The 22,287-nt window shown below is 45.1% G+C and overlaps 3 protein-coding genes across 11 annotated transcripts in view; 1 reads left to right on the top strand and 2 right to left on the bottom strand.

The window, feature by feature from the left end:
* Positions 1–1,460: 1,460 nt before the first annotated feature.
* On the bottom strand, positions 1,461–5,659 carry NHLRC1 (NHL repeat containing E3 ubiquitin protein ligase 1). Its single transcript, XM_040585742.1, has 2 exons — positions 5,546–5,659; positions 1,461–4,362 (listed from the first exon to the last, which is right to left on the bottom strand). The coding sequence occupies exons 1-2, from the start codon at positions 5,657–5,659 to the stop codon at positions 3,094–3,096; spliced, it is 1,383 nt and encodes a 460-aa protein (XP_040441676.1). The 3' UTR covers positions 1,461–3,093.
* Positions 5,660–6,015: 356 nt separating this feature from the next.
* TPMT (thiopurine S-methyltransferase) lies at positions 6,016–17,737 on the bottom strand. 3 transcript variants are annotated; one of them, XM_040586429.1, is made up of 9 exons: positions 17,631–17,737; positions 16,171–16,302; positions 15,330–15,422; positions 14,131–14,263; positions 13,593–13,645; positions 8,828–8,902; positions 8,006–8,091; positions 6,941–6,985; positions 6,016–6,150 (listed from the first exon to the last, which is right to left on the bottom strand). In XM_040586429.1, the coding sequence occupies exons 2-9, from the start codon at positions 16,278–16,280 to the stop codon at positions 6,035–6,037; spliced, it is 711 nt and encodes a 236-aa protein (XP_040442363.1). In that variant the 5' UTR covers positions 16,281–16,302; positions 17,631–17,737; the 3' UTR covers positions 6,016–6,034. The 3 variants fall into 3 exon arrangements, with proteins under 3 accessions (XP_040442363.1, XP_040442364.1, XP_040442362.1); XM_040586430.1 differs by having other exon boundaries at positions 17,621–17,656; XM_040586428.1 differs by lacking the exon at positions 17,631–17,737 and adding an exon at positions 17,428–17,610.
* KDM1B (lysine demethylase 1B) overlaps positions 17,636–22,287 on the top strand; it is a 28,330-nt gene continuing 23,678 nt past the window's right edge. For 3 of the 7 annotated variants that reach the window (XR_005826831.1, XM_040586414.1, XM_040586418.1), the window contains exons 1-3: positions 19,651–20,344; positions 20,460–20,562; positions 21,394–21,518. Coding sequence is in view for 6 of the 7 variants with exons in the window: in XM_040586414.1 (XP_040442348.1) it covers positions 20,292–20,344; positions 20,460–20,562; positions 21,394–21,518 (281 nt within the window). In the remaining variant the exon portion in view is untranslated. Of the gene's footprint in view, positions 17,758–17,875; positions 17,940–19,650; positions 20,345–20,459; positions 20,563–21,393; positions 21,519–22,287 lie in introns of those variants that run through there. The other 4 variants (XM_040586419.1, XM_040586415.1, XM_040586417.1 and 1 more) reach the window with 4 other exon arrangements.

The raw sequence follows: 22,287 nt of genomic DNA, 5'->3' as shown, positions 1-22,287 counted from the left end.
TTTTGAACACACCCAGTCAGACCCCCGAAAGCATCACCTACCTAATGACATCTGTTCAAGTATGGGCACCACATCCTTTGCCATCCCTCTCTCAGAACACAAGTTTTTGTTCTGTGAAAATCTGTGACTAAATTCCAACAGATTTGCAGATGGATAGGAGCAGTACACATCCCCTTGGCCCTTGAAAAGCAGACGGCATTAAGGTATCAGCCTGAAGGCAATGGGTATGTACAGCAGCTATAGAGGAAATGTGCATATATGCATAAAGGAAGAGCCAAGAATAAGTAAAAATGTCAAAGTCTTTAGCTTATCAGCATATTGGTGGATCTCTGTCATATCGGTGGATCTCTGCCTCTCATTACCTCTTAAATTCTCTTGTGTGATGAAAGATTTCAGGTTTGCTGCATTTTCCCTTGTACACTGAAGAACTCAGAATTTTTAATACATGGTTTTATACAGTTCTTTATGGCTTCTCAATTTAGGCACCTGCATCAAAAAAATTAAGACAGAATGTAATTGTTTCTTTGATGCAGTGTTGTACAACACTAAGCATCAATCTTTATAGTAAACCAGCTGCATCAATCACAGAAAAAGTCTGTATTTGCTTTCAGTAGGTAGGTAAAGCAGAGACTACAGGCAGGGGATGGCATACAGCAAACTAGGTGGAATAAAGGCACAAAGTTTATTTTGCTTAGATGCCCAAACATCAAGTGATTTCTAGTCATATACCAAAGGAGACAGAGGCAGAATGGACAACAATGGGAGTTTCTGTAGATTTTAAAACAGCATGAGTGAAATATTTAAAAATCAGCGTTTCAGCTGCTGGAAGGTTGCCTACGTTCCCAGGTGCTAGGAAATTTGCCCATCCACGAGCTCAGCAGCAAAACCAAGATCCTAGTGCACATAAAGGTTTGAGAGGATGAAAGCTCACAGCCTATGGTTCAGATGAAGTGCTATTGCGATATACTATTAATTATGCATGAACATAGCATTGATGGCATTGCATGCATTTTGAAACACAGCAGTTCCCCAAAGGAAGTGTTATCTAACTGTTTTTCTATCCCTCAAAGACAGACATCTCCTTGGCACCTAGAAAGGAATATATAATCCAGGGGGCTGCTTCTCTGAGTAAATTTCCTTCCTGCCTGCTCAAGAGGGCTCCTGCTCAGGGCTGTACACCTCCTACTGTAAGGAGCGGTGTACAACACAAGGAGTAATTCTGGCCTGACCAAAGGCACTTACTGTGTGGCCTGGCAGTAGAGAAAGCTCAAAAAGACCAAATGTGCAGATCCGTCTATTTTCAATAGCAACAAATGACCCTACAAGAACTTTAGTGGGGTATTTCCAAATAAAAAAAGAAACCACCTACAGGGCAACTGCAACAGAGAAATCGGATTGTAACAGAGAAACCCATGATAATAAGATATGAGTAGTGTTCACTAAATCATTCAACATAGGAGTAAGCAAATCACACTTTATTGGCAGGTCACTGTTCAATTAACCTTTACAAACAGCCACATTTGATAATTTTTTTGTTTATATACATGTTAACATAAGACAGATTAATACATTTTCTGAATTAGAGGGCTAAACTGGGCCAGTTTAAAGTAAGCATTTGGTAAATCACCGGCGCAGCAATACATGCAGTTATTAAATGCCCTGAAGTCAGACCAAAAACCAGATTGAAAGTTTACTGATAGAAAAGATCACCTGTGAATTTCAAATTATGTGAGTTAGTAGTAACGATTTCAGTGACCAAACAAAAGAAAAGACCCCAAAGGTTTTATGCCATTTTAATCTACTTGTCACTACCTCAGACAGCATTTACATCTAAATTCCTTTTAATGCTGAATCACTTAAGCAATCGTTTTAGCAGCAGGTAAATGCCTAAAAATGCCGCAGTGACTTCTAGTGGGGGTGTTAAATCCTTCTCAAAATAATTCACACACACACACACACACACACACACACAGACACGGTAGAGATACCTTAATTTCCATTGTGTAATAAGGCAAGAGAAGTCATGTCCACAGTGAAACTGTCTGCAAAAAATATAACTGATCTAAATGTGCTGTGTATTCACAATCAACAAAAACTCATTTGGAAGCTATAGGAAAAAAAATGAGGCTTACGTCCCCCTTTCCCTATTACTTCTCACCAACATTTCAATTTTCAGTTGAATCTTGGAGTTTGGGGCACAAAAGTACCATATTAATGACAAGACAGAGGCAGTACTGGAAACCTCCCAAGCATAGCTGTGTTAGCAGCACAGCCAACTCAATTTTATATTGGCGTTAAGTACTTGTGATATAAACACAAATACTTGAAGGGGCTTTTAGGGAAAGCTGCCCATGCTGGTAACCACACACCAAATTATCCCCAGGTAGACACAGACTCGTGCATTATGCAGGAAGATCCAAGTGCTCCAGTACAACTCTAATAAAGGTGGGAATAAACTAGTACAGAGAAGAGTGCTTCCAGAAGCACATTTCACCAGTACGGGAAACATAGGCTTTCAGCACCAGTTCACGTAACTCACTCAGCAGTGGTAGCTCCTCCATTGCAATGATCTTAGCCAGATGCAGGCAACCTTGAACTGAAGCTTCCATTTCTCCAATCATTTCGTTAAGCCAGTCTCTTTTTTCTTGCAGAAATTGTGGAAACAGAAACTGTCACCCTCATGACTGTATCTATGCTTAACGAGGAATAATGAAAACTACGTGCTGGGAAAGTGAAAAAACGATGCAACCCTTCCTGTCCCAGGTGGCAGTCTCTGATTACTCCATTCCAGATGTCTTTGTCAAAACGTACCAAAAATGTTTAGTTGTCAAGGTATGGAACAGTTTTAAAATGCCAAATTATTTGTTTGATTCATTGCTGACTACAGCCTGCAACGGCCAAGTCTTCTCCTGCAGACAGGCAAGAGATTCGATGCAAGCTTTGCAGGAAGCACAGCGCGCTGGTCAGAGGGCAGTACCACCTAAAGTAAAGCCCGGGCAACGCCTCCTCCCTACATGCCAACTAACACCAGAACTTTGCGTCCTTTATGGCCAAAAGCAGCTTGAACTTGTAGCAGTAAGCATCTAAGCCCAATCAGATGGAGCTATATATTTTTATTGAATGATCACCGCTGTCTAAAACGACGAGGGAATTGTTTGCCATGTAAGCCAGTCCTACAGGATAAGAAAGCCCATGGCTAATTAAAGGGTTAAAGGTGGGAAACTCCTCAGGTTTCCCTAAGCATATTACCGCTTGGCTACAGATATCGGTTACTATAACACGACCCTCTTTATCAAAGGCCACAGCTGTAGTATATATTTTGCAGGGGAAAACGAGGTTCAGACCAAAGCTGTCCATCTGACTGATGAGATCCATCTCCGCACTGAATATCTTCACTCGGGTGCTGCTGCTGTTCGGTCCTTGAGCTTTCAGGTGCTCTATGACCACGATAGCACCCGAGGTCTGGGAGACCGCGACCCCTCTCGGGCTGATGAGCTGAGACCGGATCATATGGCACTTCTTTAATTTCCCCGTCTTGAAGTCGGCCGTCAAGCGGTACAGCGCGCCTGCCTCCGAGTCCGTCAGGATTATTTCACTCTCAGGGGTGGCATCCAAGCCCCAGGGTAAACAGAAACCTTCCCGGACAGCCAGAACCCCCCTTCCCTCAAAATCAAAGGCCTTCACAGAGCAGTCCCCGCCATCGGTGACCACCACATGCCCATCCGACGTGATGGTCACGTCAAGTGGGTACTTGATATCGTTGCCTGCGTCCCCCCGCTCCCCGAACCGCTGCAGGCAGGATCCGCTCGGCCCAAAGACGTGGATCCTCTTCTTGCCGTCGTGTGCCACTGCCAGGCGCCCCGACCGCCGGCAGGCCGCCACACCGGTGGGGTTCACCAGTGACCCCCAGCCCCCCAGCGCCAGCCGCAGCCCGAGCCCCGCGGGGGCCGGCCCGGCCCTGCCGCCGCCGCCCGGGGCCGAGGGGCCGCAGCCCAGGGCCGAGGGGCCGCGGGCGGCGGGGCCGAGCAGCTCCAGCAGCTGCAGCAGCGGCAGGCAGTCGCTGGTCTCGGCGGGGCCGCAGGCCCGCCGGCAGAACGGGCACTCCAGCCGCCGCCGCTCGGGGCCGCTCAGGGCCTCGACGCAGTCCCGGCAGAGGACGTGCCCGCAGGGCAGGTTCCGCGGCCGCCGCCGCCCGCCGGGACCGTACCGCTCGAAGCACACCCGGCACTCCAGCAGGCTCAGCTCCGCCTCGTCCTCCGCCGCCATCCCCGCCGCGGCCGGGCTGCGGGAGGCCGGCGGCCGCCGAGGGAAGGCGGGCGGCGGCGGGGGCGGCCGGGCGCCCCCTGCGGGCGAGCTGCGGTGCTGCGGGAGCTGGAGGCCGCCCCGGGTCCCGCCAGGCCTCGGCCGCCGCCGCGCCGGTCCACGGCGATGTCAGCCCGCAGCGCGGTACGGAGCCGCTCGCACTTCCCCAAGATGCCTCTTGATGTCCTGGAAAGCTTTAAGAAAGGCAGTGAACGTGTTTCCGCCGATCACTAGCGGCCGCTTTTCTCAAAGGGACATAGCACACCTTGTAAAGTGCATGGATAGCAGGTGCTCGTCAGGCTGTGTGTATCTGCAGAGTATCCTCAGAGTAACTGTACGGTATGCACACAGAGGGTGGAGGTGCTCGAACCTCATAGCTGCAGTCCTGGCCAGGAGTGAAAATATACACAAACAGAAGCTTGCACTGGCCCGCTGGCTACAACTGTCTGTCAACTATCTTGAAGCACCAGTCGCTACAAGCAATATTGAGACTTGCAACAGGGTGTAGCATGGGACCTGCTGTGCTAAAATCATCAGACCCACCTGCAACTCAAGGGCTGCAACACTCTGAAAAGCCCCACGGCTTTTACTTACCTTCTGGTCTTGGTGAGTTACGATACACTATATGGCAATTGTGCCTTCCCAGCGTTTTTTAAAAGCTGCCAAGAAAAGGTCAGGGCAAGAGAGGGTTTTCAGAGCTCATAATTTTCTAATTTTTATAAATTGCAGTAGTATCCATACAAGAGCGATATTAGGAAAAATTTCTTCCCTGAAAGGGTGGTCAAGCACTGGAACAGGCTGCCCGGGGAGGTGATGGAATCACCATCCCTGGAAGCGTTCGAAAAACACACAGATGTGATGCTTAGGGATGTGGTTTAGTGGTGGCCTTGGCAGTGCTGGGTTAACAGTTGGACTTGATGAGCTGAAAGGTCCTTTCCAACCTAAATGATTCTAAAACCCACAAAGAAACGTTTGTGTCCGGATGAACACACAGCAGCTCCGCAGGCTTCCCCTGAACCCTCTCGCCCTACAAGCCCAGTGCTGGTTTGCCTGCTCATGGCTATGCTCTTGAGGGAGGGAGCAGCACACTCACAAGCAACCACAGGGACATTTTCTCCCCATGCTCCCTCCTATATTGTCATCTGGTTCGCTTCCTTCCTGCTCGATGGTAGTTCCCCCCAGGCAGCTGCTGCGGAGCGTTCCTGCCCGCTTGCTGCCAGCTTGTCACTTGACTTGTACTCACAACTAATGGGGACGGAGAGAAGTGACTTGCACCAGCTTCCCGCCTCCCTCGCCCAGCTGCCCAGCCTGGCGCAAGGCCCGTGTCACAGGAAACACTCTGAACAGCAGCTGCCATTGCTCCGGGGCTGCCACCCGATGGGGCCAACCTGCGGAGCGCCGGGCAGACAGCATCGACTGACATCGGCTGAAAAGGAACGGGCACCTTTCTTTTTCCAAGCCCTGATGATTTGAATTGATATGGAAGAAAAAGATAAGACCTTAAAAACGCTTCTTTCTGCATGGTGTTACAGAAAAGCAATGTGCATCTCAAGACGGTGAAGGCCATTAGATAGGAGAACTGACTTGGTAAGCAAAATGGACAAAAATGTTCCAGAGGCATTTTTCCCTACACTGAAGCCTGCTTTAAGAGTGCCCCAAAATATGCCTCAATTTGAAAGATGAGATAAAAATAAAAGCAAGATGGGAGGCAAGTTATTTCAATTAATTTTAATCAGGCTACAAACTTCAATACATACAGCACCTCCAGAAAATAATCTAGTCCCCATTGTCTGTGTCTGTCCGAGAAATCATCGACTTTTTCAAGACACTTAATTTCACAGTGGTTGCCTGAAAAGGAGGAAAGAGTAACAAATTACTGAATGATCAGTCACTGAAAAATGCAAACTGTCAAGGGCAAAAAAAGTAATAAAATCTTATCCACATCCACATATTTCTTCACAATCCCTAACGCAGTGACACAAATGCACAGGGGAAAACTATGTGTCTTTCACGTTGGGATGCTCCTGCTCATGCCAATGACTCACTGTATACAGGCACTGCAGGGGTCTCAGAAAGCTGTGAATTTCAAAGAGGTGCAATATCAAAGCATATCAGGAGGAACTTTTAAAATTAAATTCCCACCATAATTCCAAATTTCATTGTTTTGATGGATTTGAATTATACATTTAGCATTTTCTCTGCATGGCATGTTACTTTTCTTTGGCTACAAAACTACAGCAGAAACAACTGTAGCACTGGTATGCAAAGGCCTTATATTAAAGCCAGGGTAGCTGGTGATGAGGTGCAGAGACACAAAATGGTCAAACAGGACTAAGATTGCGGCCACAAGATCCGTGAATGCAGTATGAATCCTGGGAGAATGAAAAGATGCCAAGAGGAGGAGAGACACTGTCTGCCCCTTGGGTTTTAGTCATATCTTCTGAAGAGCTGAGAATCTTCCTGGACAGCAAGATCCCTGTGGCTAAATGATATTTATTTTCCCTGTAATATTTCCATGACTCCACCCCTTAGATAAAAAGCAAACAACTATCACTTGTCACATGGTGAGGCAGAAGCACATAAACACGTTTATGTATTTTGGAAAAAATTCCTAAGGGTTAGCTGAACTATTACTTACCAAACAAGCTTTTAATTTCAGATTCAGGAACATAAAATGGTGGACCTGAAAGAAAATGGATGAAGCTAATCAAAGAGAAGACACGGAAAGGGGACAAACATTTACGCTGCAGCAGGAGAGCCAGCGCCATCACTCACAGCACCTGGCCTGCAATTGGCCCCCAGGGTGCAGCATCACCTGCAAGAACCAGAAAACAGCCATGTCCAAGAACTGGTGGCACTTTGATGGGCCACCAGACAGCTTCACGTGTTGCCACAGCAGCATCTCCAGGCTGCAGCCAGGGTAGCCACATTGTCTGAAGTCATGGACATGCTGTGGATACAACCGCTTTCAGTGTGCTGTGTGAATCTGGCCTACAGTCTCATTATACCACATGGCATAATTAAAGCTAAAAGCTGAATAATGTGAAAGGGAGAGCAATGACTTAAACTATTGCTGCTTATGACAACAAGACCTATTTTTTCAGGGACAAATATGCTAAAGAGCCCAAAAGCAGCAAGAAATCTCTTTCTTTTGGGAGTTAGTAATTAACACACACACACAAAAAATTTTTTTAAAAGACCTCAGACCTCAGTATGTAATAACAGTTATAAAAGGAAAAAATACTTTATGATTTCACAGAATTTCCCTTCTTCCAAGCATATGCAGACCGTGGCAGTGGCTGGGAGAGGCACAAGATGGGCAACACGCTGGGTTGCAAATCCTGGGTAAACAGAGCAGAGCCAGTGTTCTCTTCAAGCTCCCCAGGCCAGACAGGATGTTACTCTAAGCATTCGCTCTTCCAGCTTCATTGCCACAGCCACACTTTTGGTTTCATTTCATTCTTAATATACCATGTCCATCCTCCGCTTACCCTTAGTACGCCCAAATGCTAGCGAGAATGCAAAGTTAGTCTCAAGTTTTGTCAACATCTAAAATTTGTAACACACAGTTGTATTGGTGTGACCAGCTAACAAAGCTCTGCTGACAAAAAACCTGGGGAAGATACCAATATATCTGCCACATCTATATACAATTTGTATTAAAGCATGCAAAATCAAAACATAAACAGTGTGAAGTTCTCACCTTTGTGTTTGTTTGGATCGTATGAAACCGTAACAAGGAGGTAAGATGAATTTTTCTCCATTAGGCTGATCATCAAACTGACATAGCTAAAAGAAAGTTATTATTTTGGAACTGTACAAACATTCAAGCGTAGCATTCAAAATACTCAACAAAAGAGGTAACGTGTATTTCTATGCAGATTTCTATGCAGAGGCAACTTGAACTGAACTGCACAGAAACAAAGCAAAGCTTGGAATTTCATGAGCATGAAATTCATGCTACACATAAAACAAAGGTTACTGTTTACTCCTCATAAACAAGCATTTATCTCTTTTTGCATATTCATCTCAAAACTAACAGACAAAACAGTATTCATCTGCCACAGTCTAGAATACAGTCCACGACACAGGACTGACCTTTTTAAATTACTGTGAATTCAAGATTATGTATTGAATTCAAAAATCCTGGGGGTAGGGTCAAACTACATGTGGCTTGGCTATAGGAAAAAATGAAAAAATGGAATAAAGGGAAGTGAGGGGAAAGAGAACAAAGAGAGGAGAAGCAGGTGGAGTCAAAAGGAAATAAATTCAGATGAGGCTTGCAGCTCTGCTTCTGCTGGGTTGGAACAAACCACATATTTTCCCACCATGAGGCAGGGTGGCTTCCTGAAAGAAGCTCACAAATCTAGAGCAGAGCATTCTGCGACTGCAGCTGATGCTTGTGGTAGAGAAGAACTTGTGTAGGTCAGTTCTTTGAATGAAAGAGGACTCACTGACAAATGGCAGGAGGAAAAACATGTCACTGCATACATTAAGAAGATAATAACAAAGCAAATTTACTAACCGTTGTCTGTCGCATGGATTCACAGCTACTAAAGCTCCTCTATCCCAAACCCCATCAAACTTGCCAAGTACTGAGCTAAAGGGAAAGGAGAAAAAAGCTTAAAAATACCAAAAGGCACCTTAATCTTCATTCAGATACTTCTGTGAAGTCACAAGGATTCTCCAGCCAGCTGTGCAAGTTCCCCACCACCTTTTTGTTCCTGTCTGGCATTTGCATGATCTAAACCAATACAACGTGGAACCCAAGAAACCCCACTGGTACATGGCCCTGCTGCAACAGCAAAGAGGTGCTGGAATTGCTCAGCATTTCCCCATCATTAGGGGGTGCTGAGAGAAGACAGGGGGGAAGGAAAGTCGCTTAAAAGCATTTGGGCTACAAGCCTGTGGTTTTGGCGATCATAGCCTGCTGCAGCCCTTGAAGCAGCACTAACATGCACTCAGCACGTCCATAGCTCTTGACCACCTTCTAAACCCACGCACAATTTCAAATGTAGGTTAAGGAAGGTGCCTCATTGCTTCACTATTGCTGAACTCAGCACACCCAGTACTTCTAGACACCTCAATTCGCAGCTACGTGCCCAGGGCAGTTAGCTTCAGCTTGCAATTTGTTTAATGTGGGGAAAGCTAAGTTACTTTGCTGCTTGCTGCAGTCTAACACCACCACAGACATTGTTTTTCCTCCTGTATATGCTGGCAGCTGGCTTCAGTGACCACCTAGAACCTGCAAATGGCCAAGGCCATTGGGATGTGCCTTTATTGATGGGTAGTAAGAGCAGCCAGGGTGATGCCAAAGATGAGGACGTTTGGGGGGAAAGAAAGAGTGTTGTTTCTGGTAATTATCAAAATAGAAGCTTAGAGCACAAGGTAGTCATAATTTAAATGGTGTAATTTTAAAGATTGTCTGAAATAAGTTTACTTAGTGAGGAAAAATGTAGTATGGAATTGTGCAACACCTTTCTGCCTGACGGGAGGGTGTCAGAGTCCTATTGCACCACCTCTTTCTTCACTGCTGTGCTGGTTTTGGCTGGGGTGGAGTTACATTTCCTCCCAGTAGCTTGTATGGGGCTACATTCTGGGTTTGTGCTGAAAACAGTGTTGATAACACAGCGGTGTTGTAGTTACTGCTGAGCAGGGCTTACACAGAGCCAAGGCCTTTCCTGCTCCTCACCCCACCCCAGCAGTGAGCAGGCTGGGGGGACACAAGAAGCTGGGAGGGAACACAGTTGGGACGGCTGACCCCAAGTAACCAAAGGAATATTCTAGACCATATGACATCAGCAATAAAACTGGGCAGAAGGTTGGGAGGGGAGCCACTGCTTGGGGACTGGCTGGGCATCGGTCAGTTGGTGGTGGGCAATTGTGTTCATCTGCATCACTTGTCTTTCTTGGGCTTAATTTTCCTGTCTCTTTGGTTGTTGGCTGGGGGGGAGGGGGGGGGGAGTTCCTTAATTTTTTTTTAATTTCTTTTTAATTATTGAACTGTTTTTATCTCAGCCCACAAGTTTCTTTTCTCACTTTTACCCTTCTTATTGTCCCTGACATCCCACTGGGGTGGGGAGTGGGCAAGGGGCTCTGTGGTGCTTAGTTGCCAGCTGGGGTTAAACCACGACAAACTTTTCCCTGCTCACTTCAATGAAATGGCATTGCTAAGTCTCTGGCATCTAGCCTAGAAGCTGATCCTGGATTTCCCACTCTACTGTGATGAGACACGATAACACTTTTAAGTCCTGACTTTTATAGTTTGCCAAGACTAAGCATCTAATTTAAATAACCAGCCTCTTAAATGAAAGGAGATTTTTAAAGAGACAGTTAAACATGCAATGGGCATAAGGGGGACAAAAAGTCTAGTGAGGCAGGTGACAAACTTGACCTTCTGAGGCTTGAAGGCTATTCTCTGTGTATAGCTGAGTCTGCTGCACAGCCTTAGGCAAGCCCCTGAAGTTTTCTGCACTTTTTTTTTTTCCCCAGCTTTGATCTGGTCTAACTGGAAAGGTGGCAGCGGCTCCATACAGGCATTTCTTGTATTTTACTCCCCACTGATTTCATCAGGGCCTACAGACATCACAGGCTGCAGGCAGCTTCATGCTGTGGCCTTCCCCCAGTCCTGCAGGGTCTCCCGGTTGCCCAGATCTTGGGACCTCATGAGCATCTGGGTGCTCCCTGCCCATCTGTACCTCCAATTTCCTTCTGAGGAGAACCAAGCCTTGAGGAAAAAGTCAAAAAAGGTACAACAGCTCTCTTTCATCCTGACGTGGAGTCAGGATGTAGCTAAGGTGTTAGGAAGTGCTCCTCTTGCATGCACCTTTCACTGTATCACTGCCCAATCTTTTAGCCCTACATCATCTCCTGCTATGTGTTTATATGCTATGTGGCACAAGAGATCACAGTCTAGATAATACTAGAACTAATAAAAATTAACACTTAAAGCAGAAATTCACATATCTGCAGCAGTCCCACTGGATTTAAGCAGCAAAAGTTGTGAATTTCTATCTCTGTATATGTTAAATAGTTCCACTTAATGCAATTTTAAATTTTTTTTTAAAGTCTTGCAGCCATAATTGTATTAGGAGGTACAATGGTTGTGTAATATAACCATTTTACATATGTCCCAGAGTTCCCACAAAGAGCAGTAATTCCTGTTACTCTTTAACTAGCAAGAGTCTTTGAAATGTCTCGTTCTGACAAAGGTCAGGAGCACATCTGAGTTCTCCTCTAATGAATGCTGGGCTAATGGAGATCAAAAGGATTGGTTAGCAGGCCAGCCTCGGCAAGAGAGAAGTAAGTTTAATTACTGGGTAATTAATCAAATCATCTCTACATAGAAACTAGAAGAGTGTGTGCATTTTTCTAGTCACAGGTATCTGCTGACTGCTTCAGGGAATGCAGTTCATACTCTCACCGTTTCTGCACCCAGTACAGAACCATCCATCCAGAATGTGTGGTTGCCAGTTTATTTTGTGGATGACAAACCATGTACTGGACCCGGTCATACACACCGAACGGGTAATTAATTACCTATTTTTGGTTTATTTCTTAACATTATTCCACCATGTTATGATGGAAGTTACAGGTTTCACCATGCCACTTGGTACAAAACTTAGAACTGTATTTTTCAAAATTGCTGATAAGAAGCTTAAGCAATCCCTGGGCAACTTGTCAGCTCACAGTAAGGATTTATAGGGATCTACACAGCTGTAGCTACACTTCAGGGGCAAGGTGGGGAAGAAGCCAGGCAGTACCTACAAAGTCACATTCATATCCAGTCCACCTGTTCCAAGGCGCTCACTTCGCAGCACTAATTATATACACACTATTCAAATCAACTGGAGTCAGCTGCACCAGCAGAAGTCTTAGCAATGCTCTATTGTCTAAAAGACTTTTGATCGTAGTAACAGATTTTTTTTTTCTCCCAGTTTATGCAGATGGGGGCAGGGGGGAGGAGATGATACCATAAACAACATGTTCTGGTATCCTAAACTACCTATTATGCCCATGTATGTAATCTCTCTAAAAAGCCCATCCAAATAAACATTAACACTTGACTTCCTTCTTCTTACTGAACAGCCACGGAACAAATCCTTGTATCCTTGCTCCTGATAGTCATATGTAAGAAAAGCAAAGAAACAGAAAACTTCACCGAAACCTTATAATCTAGGCAAAATCTTATCTGAGTAAGAGGAGGGAACTACAGAGCAGGACTCTGGGCACCTTCAGTTTCCTACAAGATACATTACAAACCCAGAAACAACACCACCTTCTTGGATGCCCTCCAGTCTCCAGCCACCCTAGCACCAGTCTAGGTCCGAGGATGTTTTAGGACAGATTTAAATATGCCTGTTGCTAACACCACTAGGAAACTACTGAGCGCAAATAAAGATGCCGGGTGCCTTACTGTCCAAGGCAGAGGACTCTCTCCAGCCCCTAGCACAGAAGACTAAGTCCTCCTGTAGTCTCTGAACAACTTTGTAATTTTCAAAATTCCTCCACTGGCTGCACTTGGGCGGAAGGTCAGTGCAGAGCCACCACAAAATCTGAGAAGTGACACTTGAGGCCACAGAGCAAAATGGGTTGAAACACTTTCCAGGAGTCAGTAGTGCAGACTATGAATAAAGTATTTTGCATTTTCTCTTAAGTCTTAACTACAAAATAAGGATTTTTTTTCACTAAAAAGCCTTCACAAGACATTCGTAAGCCAAGCCACATTTGTCAAGACACTTGCAGAGTCAGTGTTTGACAATATATTATGCAGTCACAAAGTACGTTAAGTAAAGCAATAGATACATATAATCAGTGGGTACAGCTTATCTATGCGTACGTTAATCAACGGTTGGGGGAAAAATACATTTAGAACTCAGTTAAAGGAAAAGCTGACTAAGTTGACACCTCTGGGTATATTCTCTTCACTTTTACCAGGCTGCTCTGAGTAAGTGATTGTGCTAGGGTTTTGCTTTGTAGAATCCACCAGTAATGTTAAAGGCAATTTGTTTTTACTGTAAAAGCAAACACATTTTTCTGTAACTTTCACAGGGCGGCTTAGAACAAGAAGCCCATTTACATTAGTTGGCACCTTCATCTAGTGGTCAACAAGAGTCAATTTTTGTTGGAGACAAAATTTACATTTCTTATACAAGTTAGTAAGAGTTTTCTTGAGAGGACCTGTCCCAAATCTTTAAGGCTGATTCAAATAAAATAATGTGACAGTATCATGACATGTATCAATAGATGTTTCATCATAGAGAGTTGCGAAACACACTGTGTATCCCTACCTGGACAAGTCATAAATACTGCAGCAGTAGAGAGAAATGTTACCACAGGTACTCTACAACAAAAAGCAAAGGAAACAATACTTATCAGCAAACTACCTTTAAATATGCATTTATAAGTGTACATTTATACTTCATAGCTTAAAATATGCACATATACTATTTTAAAATATACACTTTGGTGTAATAGGGAAAAAACTGTGAGAAACTTTTTAAGTTTTAATTTACTGAGGTACCTCTCCTGATTCCTTCCGGAGAGGCTCTGATCTATCAAGGCATGCAACTGTCCAATATTAAAATACGTTTACTTTACATTCAGGTGCTTCAATGTCGTAAGAAGAGGCGGCCAAAGTAATAAACTCAAAAGAAGGACTTCTCAGTCCAAAATTACAACTCGGAGCCTCCTTTCAGACCTCTTCAGGTGAGGTGAATGACTACCAGTAAGACAGAGGCATAAAAGCACAATGACTTGTTTGCTCAGTGATGCCCAGTAATCGCATGATTAACCACACCAGATCATTCCACAATGCAGGAAACGTACCTGCAGCATTTTTGCTCCCGAAATCTCTGGGACTGGCTGCTCGCAATAAGGCAGTCCATAATCTGAAAAAAATTCCTTCAGCGCTTGCTCACTGACTTCCACACCAACAACGCTGTGTCCCATGTCCACCAGCCTGCACACAGCAGAGAGAGGTGCCACATTTATGCAAAGTCCACAGGTTGGGCCATTACCAAACACCTATCTCCCATGCAGCAGTTATTCCTTAGGGAAACCCTGGTTTTCGGATGCACTGCTATGTCTAATCCTTTCTGGAGCGTTCACATTTTATTGCACACTTCTCCCCTATGATCTGAGCTTAAATTAGCACCATTCGCCACACAGCTGATGCGCACTTACAGGCTTGACTTAAGATCCAATGGATTATTCATTTATTTCCATGCACTCGATGAAAACAAAGGTGATGTCACAGATGACATCCATTTCAGCTCACAGAAACGTGCTTTGCTCTGAACTGCAGTGGCTGGGGCATGCTGCTTGCCCAGCTGCCTCTGCGGCTTGCAGCCACAGCCGGGGTGCTGCAGCAGCCCACAGAGCCTGCAGTCAGCCTAGGCAGCAGCTATCACGATAAAACCTGGTAACTGGGACAAACTTGACTCCTTGAGGATGCGGCTCAGGCAGTGTTTTTTGGTTTGCGTCCCCTCCCATCAAGAGAAAACCCTGGCCTACACACCCCCTAATAATAAATATAACCCACCCTCAGAAAATAAATAATAAACATAGAAAATAGGAAGTTATATTTAACCCAAATCATTTCAGTTCCCAGTGTGACACACAATGCAGACCTTTGAAAACACGCTCTGGCACAACCAACCTCATTGCAGGCAATTTAAGCTGGCATCACCGTCCCCCCTCCCCCCCCCCCCCCCCCGCCAAAAGCAGCAGGGGTAAGGGCACAGCTTCAGTCACACTGTCCCTCACAGACTGAGCATTCCCTAGGCTGAACTTGGGACAATCAGGAGGACTTTCAGGTTAGTCCTTATCCATCCCATTTATGCTACTGTACGAATATCCAGGAAATGAAACCAAACTTCCTCCTGCCTTCAGGCTCCGGTGACGCGCTCTCCTACCAGCCAGATGCGGCACATTTCCATTGGCCAACATAAGGCTGGGAATTCCCCCTCTCCCTCCCTCCCTCCCCACATCAAATAAGATTTTTGCTCTCATAATCTGTGCTTTACCATTTCATCTCTACCGCTTTACCACAAAGTGGGAAAAATATCCTCAGTCCACTCCTGCCATTTAAAAGAACATCCAGGTACTTCTGGAAGAGCCTGCAAAGAGACAGACGTGCTTTACTCAGCACCACAAGTATCTGTGCCCGCACATTAAAAGCCAAGTGCTACATACACCAGGTAGTACACGAACTCCAGGTGCTTAGCTCAACCTGCTTCATACCATTAGAAGTAAAAACATAAAAAAAAATATCCATTCACCTTCCACGTACTTCGAAAGTATATTTCATTTCTGTTAGAAACGAATGCATTTCTGTTTGTTCCATTTTCTGTTTTATCTTTTCAAGTACACAAACAAATCGACCCAGCTCTAGGATGGCCACGAAGCTTAAACAAAACGATTATTGAACCTTCATATCAATCAAATCACTACAAAGGTCCTAAATTCAAGTTTCATTGACTGAAAGGCTGTATGATCCCGTTTGCTCCCTTAGGTCCCAGTGCTCCGGTGCCCTCAGCGTGTTTTAGGCCCCAGTTTCATAACTTAGCAGCAGCAGCGCCGAGCTTCTGCATCGGAAAATTTCAGATTTTTAGCCAAACTACCCAAGCTTTGCAATTTAAAACCCGATTCAAGAGTAAAAGATCAAAAATCACTTCAAGCCTTTCTTTTTCTCTGCCCTTTTTTGACAGATGTAGGCCACAAAAATAGGCATATTTATTTTAGTATCAAGCTGTGCCTGCATACAATCATTCTCCTTTTGTAAACGCTCGATTTTCGATTAAGAGTTTCTTGACTAAGTCACTCATCTGACATCTGTACACAGCTCAGAGGAGTAAAGTCACGTACGGATGTCCTTGCTCCTTGTGAAACCCGATGTTCCCCATTTCCCATTTTTGCAGCCATTCCTCCTCGGTCACCACTCTGTCCCTCTGTGCCCCAATATCCGAGCCGTCCATTGTCCCCAGGGAGTGCCAGCAGCTGCAAAAAAAACCCACAAAACATCCAAAAAACAGAGAGAAAAATTACCCCCACCCAATGAATGGTCTGGAACCGACTCTTCCTAGAATCAAATAAAAATTTAGTACAGCTGAGATGATAATTTGGTGACTACTGGCTCTTATTTACTAGAATCAAATAAAAATTTAGCACAGCTGAGGAGATGATAATTCAGCGACTATTGATTGCCACTTCCTAGAATCAAATAAAAATTTAGCAGAGCTGAAAAGATGATACTTTGGTGACTAGTGGCTCTTAACTAGAATAAAATAAAATTTAGAACAGCTGAGGAGATAATTTGGTGATTGTTGGCTCCTACTTTTTAGAATCAAATAAAAATACAGTAGAGCTGAAGAGACGATGCTTTGGCGACTATTGGCGCTTACTAGAATCGGATAAAAATTTAGCAGAGCTGAAGAGATCATAATTCAGTGACTCTTGGTTCTTACTTACTAGAAGCAAATAAAAATCTAGCAGAGCAGAAGAGCTGATAATTTGGCGACCACTGGCTCTTACTAGAATGAAATAAAAATTCAGCAGAGCTGAAAAGATAATACTTTGGTGACTATTGGCTCTTACTTACTAGAGTCAAATAAAAATTTAGCACAGCCGCGGAGATGATAATTTGGTGATTGTTGGGTCTTACTTTTTAGAATCAAATAAAAATATAGCAGAGCTGAAGAGATGATAATTTGGCCACTATTGGCTCTTAACAGAATCGAATAAAAATTTAGCAGAGCTGAAGGGACGATAACTTGGTGACTATTGGCTCTTACTTACTAGAACTGAATAAAAATTAGCAGAGCTGAGGAGACGATAATTCAGTGGCTCTTGGTTCTTACTAGAATCAAATAAAAATTTAGCAGAGCTGAAGAGACGATAATTCAGTGGCTCTTGGTTCTTACTTACTAGAATCAAATAAAAAATTAGCAGAGCTGAAGAGACGATAATTCAGTGGCTCTTGGTTCTTACTTACTAGAATCAAATAAAAATTTAGCAGAGCTGATGTAGACGATAGTTTGGCGACTATTGGCTCTTAATTACTAGAATCGAATAAAAATTTAGCCGAGCTGAAGAGACGATAATTCGGTGGCCACTGGCTCTTACCTCCCAGACCCACAGACAGACTCGGCCGCGCTGCCGCGGCGGTAACCGGGCGGTAACCGGTGGCTGCGGCCAGACACCCCCCGGCTCAGCCCCGGGTGCCCCCCCGTTCCCTCTCTCTCACGCAGACTCGCGGGGGCGAGAAGCGGCCCAGGGCGGGGGTCCGCCGGGGCTCAATCCCCCCCCCGACACACACCGGCGGGTACCTGGGGGCGGCGGGGCCGGGCCGGGCCTGTCCCCGCCCCCCGCTGCGCACGGCGGAGAAGCGGAAGCGGCGGCAGGAGGAGGCGGGCGGGGGCGGCGCGGTACCGGGGGAGGCGGCGGATGGCGGTGGTGAGTGACCCCCTTCCCTCCGCTGCAGGAGCCCCTTCCGTGGCTGGCGGGGCGGCTGCGGGCGCTGCCCCCTCGCCACCTCCCCCCTCACCACGTCTCTTTCCCTCCCCCGCTGCAGCTGTAGCAGGAGGCGGCGCGGACACGCGTGGATGTCTCCGGCCCCCCAGTGACCCGGCCCTGAGGTGAGTGCCAGGCAGCTCCCCACGCCCCCCCCCCCCCCCCCGCTCCCCGGGACCCTCCCCCCGGGACTCCGCTGCCGCTGCCAGGGCGCCGCGGGCGGGGCGCGGGGCGGCGGTTACCGGCTGTCAGCCGCCGCCCCGCGCCGGGGCTGTGAGGGGCGGGCGCCCTTCGTGCCCTCCCGCCGCTAGGCTGCTCGCCGCCCTCTCCCCACCGGGCCCGGGGTGTCCCTGCCCTTTCTTTTTTTCTCTTAGATATGTTATTTTTTTCCCCTAAAGACAAACTTGCTGTCAGCTGAGGAGGTAAGACCCCCCCACCCCTCCAGCTTTCCGACGGAGGCCACGGCTGAAGCGTTATCAGATGTGACAGCGCATTATGCGTTTCTCTCCCTGTCCGTTTAAAGGGCTTATTTTCTCAGCCGATAGTATTTATAGGATGCAGAGTCACGTAAACCTAAACCAAGTCAGCAGCGTTTGCATATTCTTTAAAAAGCTGTGGGTTTTTAGGGCGGGGGTTGGTTTTGGGGAGGGGAAGTGGGGCGCAGGGGTGTACTGCGCTGGAGGCACTGGCCTGGCGTGCACTTCTGTGCACGAGCTGATCTTTTTTGCTCTCTTTCTCCCCACCCCCCCCCTTCCCCCACCCGTCACGCTTACAGCAAAAATATGTTTGTGATTCTGCACGACTGGCCTCCACCTTTCGAAACGGGACGTCTCCCTGCATCTTAAATATTTTACCCAACTTCTTAGCGAACGCTAATGGCCACCTTTTCTTTTTCTAACCCCCTGTACGCAGTGAAACAGCAGCCTGTCCTTTTTACCTTGGTGGGTAAAGGGCCTCCACGCAGCTGCCGCCGCCTGCGATCACCTGGCACTCGCCAAAATGGGCGGCCTGGTGCCTTGCTCGGCGCTGAGGTGGTTCGTAGCCTCTGACCGTAATGGCAACATAGGAACGATGAAGCTAAGGTGGTACAGAGCGATGCTGTTGTGCCGCTGATCCAGGAGGAAAGCTCTGGGTGGTGGTGGGAAGCCACCATTTCCTGGGGTGTAACGCAGCAGGTTAGGGAAATTTCATGTAAATGAAACTGGGGTGGGTTTCCTTTCTCTACTCTCCAACTTCATCCGCCCCCATACAGTGGTAAGTTATGGTGGAGTGATGCTTTTTTTCCAGGTAATAAAGGTTGACTTAATTATTTTTTCTCTCCCTCTAATTAGTTATAATTGCAGGGGGGAAGGGGGTTGCATGCAAAAAAGAAATTATTATTTTTTTTATTGGGTTGTCTGAACTGATTTTTCACTTGTGTGGATATCATCATGTGATTTCCCTTCCCCTGCCAAATCAATTTCTGCTATCTTCAGAGGAGAAGGAAGCACTAATTTGCTTGATTTGCATCAGCCTAATTTGAAACTTTGTAAAAATACCCATTCTCTCCTCCTCTTAGCTTTACTTTTAGCAGAATTCCTGAACGAAGCTACTGCTACCACGTCCACCACGGTCAGCTTGAACAAGGAAGATACAGCCTGAAATTGAGATTTCTAAATTGAGAAGTCTAAAATATATTTAAAAAAAACCCACAAAACCAAACACCAAACTGATCCCTATAAATAAAAGCTGATCCCTATTACAAGATAACATTGATGATACAGTGCCATAGTTGAAGGATTTTATTTCCACCTCCTTTCTGTATGTGGTGGAATGCATTTAGATTAAATTCTTCCTCTAGGCTCTCTTTATTTGTGTTGTGCTCCCTGTGAAAATAATGCCTTTGATAATACCATTTTAAATGTGTTTTCATATTTCTGTGGCATACTTTCTCACACTCCGTGCTTTCCAGCTTGCATGATGAACTGGTCTTTTCCGCGTTCCCATTGATGTAGTCAGAGACGGCTATAGAGCTTTCTTATGGCATAAACCTCTTGTTTTTTCCTGTAGTACGCTTAATGACGAAGTCTGTAATATTCCAGTCACCTATAATTGCCATGCAACTGCAGTTTAGTCTTTAAATTCTAATGTACTTTCATAGGAGGGTGTGCAAGTCTTGGAACTGATTGTTTACCTCCTATTAAACATCTCTTCAGTTTGCTGTTTGGAAAAGTGCTTTACAGTGTGAATGTTTTGCTACCAGTAAAGCAGCAGTAAGCAGGATGAGCCTTACACTGAGTGGTATTTCAATGCTTGCGTTATGATCTGATGTCTGTTCACTTTGCCAGCGCAAATTCTGGTCCAGGTCTTCACATGACGCAAATCAGATTATTGAAATCCAGGGTATGCTGATCTGGAACTGCCTGTCAAGATGTACTCAAGGCTCTAATCTTAACTCCGAATTTAGTTTAAAATAGTAGTGTTGTTCCTTCCCTATAATGCCTCATTCTCATTTTGCTCCTGAAGTCAAGCTATACAGATTCTTAACTAGGTAACTCTTGACAAAAGTAGCATTACGAGTGGCTGTACTGCCCAAGTGATTAGACAGCTCTACAGTGTCAAGCAATTCAATTTTTTTTTTAACTACTGCCTGTCTTTTTTTGTAGATCTAATAATACAATGTCAACTGGAAGGGTACGAACGAAAAAAAAGGCATGTTCTTCAGACCACTCTCCAGACAACCTTCCTCTGAGGAGCTCTGGAAGACAGGTATTTATAATAATTTAAAAACACATGGGTTCGTACTCCGGTATTTTGTATTTTCTGTTGATGTTTATAAAGAAAGTAGGCTTCGTTGTGGATAAGTTAGAACCTGGAGCACTTATCCAGAGAGAGGAAGAATTAGTTAATTCTGTGAATAAGTAGGCAAAGTGTCTCGTCTGTGAACAATATTCAGAAAAGATAATTTCTCAGTATAACTTGTAAATACTTGATGTGTTAAAAATACTATCACAGATTTCTGTACAGCCAGACAAAGCTGTCTATCTATCCAGACGGAGGCTTAAAACACCACAATACGCGGCACCTTTGAGGCCCAGAAGAGACATTTGGTGTACAGCTTTGTATCTGGAGTCTAAAAAAAGCCCCAAGGATACCCTAGTATTTTATGTGAGGTGCAGATAAGATTGCTGCTAATTAATATCAGTAAGTATGTGAAGAAGAGATTTTCTGAAGGAGAAATAGAATGAACGCATGAGGCTTGGCTCATTAGCATGTGATGGAGCTTAAAATATAATTTAAACTGGAAGCTTTGCTTGTAATTTCTTCAGTGGCATCAGTTAGTCTAAGGCAAGACATTTTTAGCTTCAAATTATATTTCCAGCCTTACTGGTTTTGGTTTTTTTTTATTTTTTTTGTTTTGTTTTTGGTAGAAATACTGACCTAGTTTGACAGCTGTTTCATGCTGCAGCTATTTCACAATGGATACAAAAATTTTCATTAGCGCCCTTTTAACCCACAAGCTGCAAAACTGTCTGAATGCTATTTTGTAGAAGATGCATTTATGTAATACCCGATCAGATTTCAGCTATTCTTTATTAGGTGAAGAAGAAAGCGGCTGAAGCAGCAGATGATGATGATGAAGCGTCAGAGAAGAAATATAGAAAGTGTGAAAAAGCTGGATGCACTGCAACATGTCCCGTTTGCTTTGCCAGTGCAGCTGAAAGGTTTGATTCTTTCTGTTTGCATTTTCCATGGACTTCTCTAAACTTGCCGCTGAAGTTTAGGATCCTGGCTATATTCTGAAAAATCCCTTCATTTCTATGTGTAGAGGGAGAGTTGAAAGGTACTAATAGGAGTCTTACAATGCCAGGAAAGTGTCACAAGTTATTCTTGTTGTGGATAACTTTCTACTGTGCAAGTTGCTAATTCAGATATAGAATATCTTTAGAATACGCTTATTTATGTTGTTCATGGTGTCTTCTGGAACATGCCTTGCTTCTGTGAAACTGAGAGCGTGTTAGTGTAATCTGAGGCAGCTAAACTTGCTTTCAAGATGGAAAATGAAACTGTCGTTTACTGCAGAAAGTCTTCATCACTCCTTCGCTGGAGTGCTTTGCAGTCCGCAGTGGGATTCTGACCTTGCAGTTTTAGGGTTTGAGAGACAGTCATTTGAACTCTTTGTTTTTTCATTGTTCGTGGCTTTCTGTGTGCTCACACGAGTCCTGTGTTCTGACCCTGGTGGTACTGAACGCGTGATTCTGGCAAGATGCATCTATAATAAGCAACACGTTAGACCTCATTATGCAGTAGGCAGGCTGTAATTATACAGCATTCCTCCCTGCGTAGTTGAGACGAATTTTCCTATTTTTATTTATTTTCCAGTGATACAAAATAATTCAATGCTTCATTTAGGTATCTGTGTGGATTTTTTTTCCGTGGCAGGGGGATATTTTCATAGGAAAGCCAAGTGTTTTGGCAGTTGCGTAAGTGACT

Source organism: Falco naumanni, chromosome 3 (assembly GCF_017639655.2).
Source record: "Falco naumanni isolate bFalNau1 chromosome 3, bFalNau1.pat, whole genome shotgun sequence".
NCBI classification, from domain to species: Eukaryota; Metazoa; Chordata; class Aves; order Falconiformes; family Falconidae; genus Falco; species Falco naumanni.
This window is presented reverse-complemented; position numbering and strand designations above follow the sequence as displayed.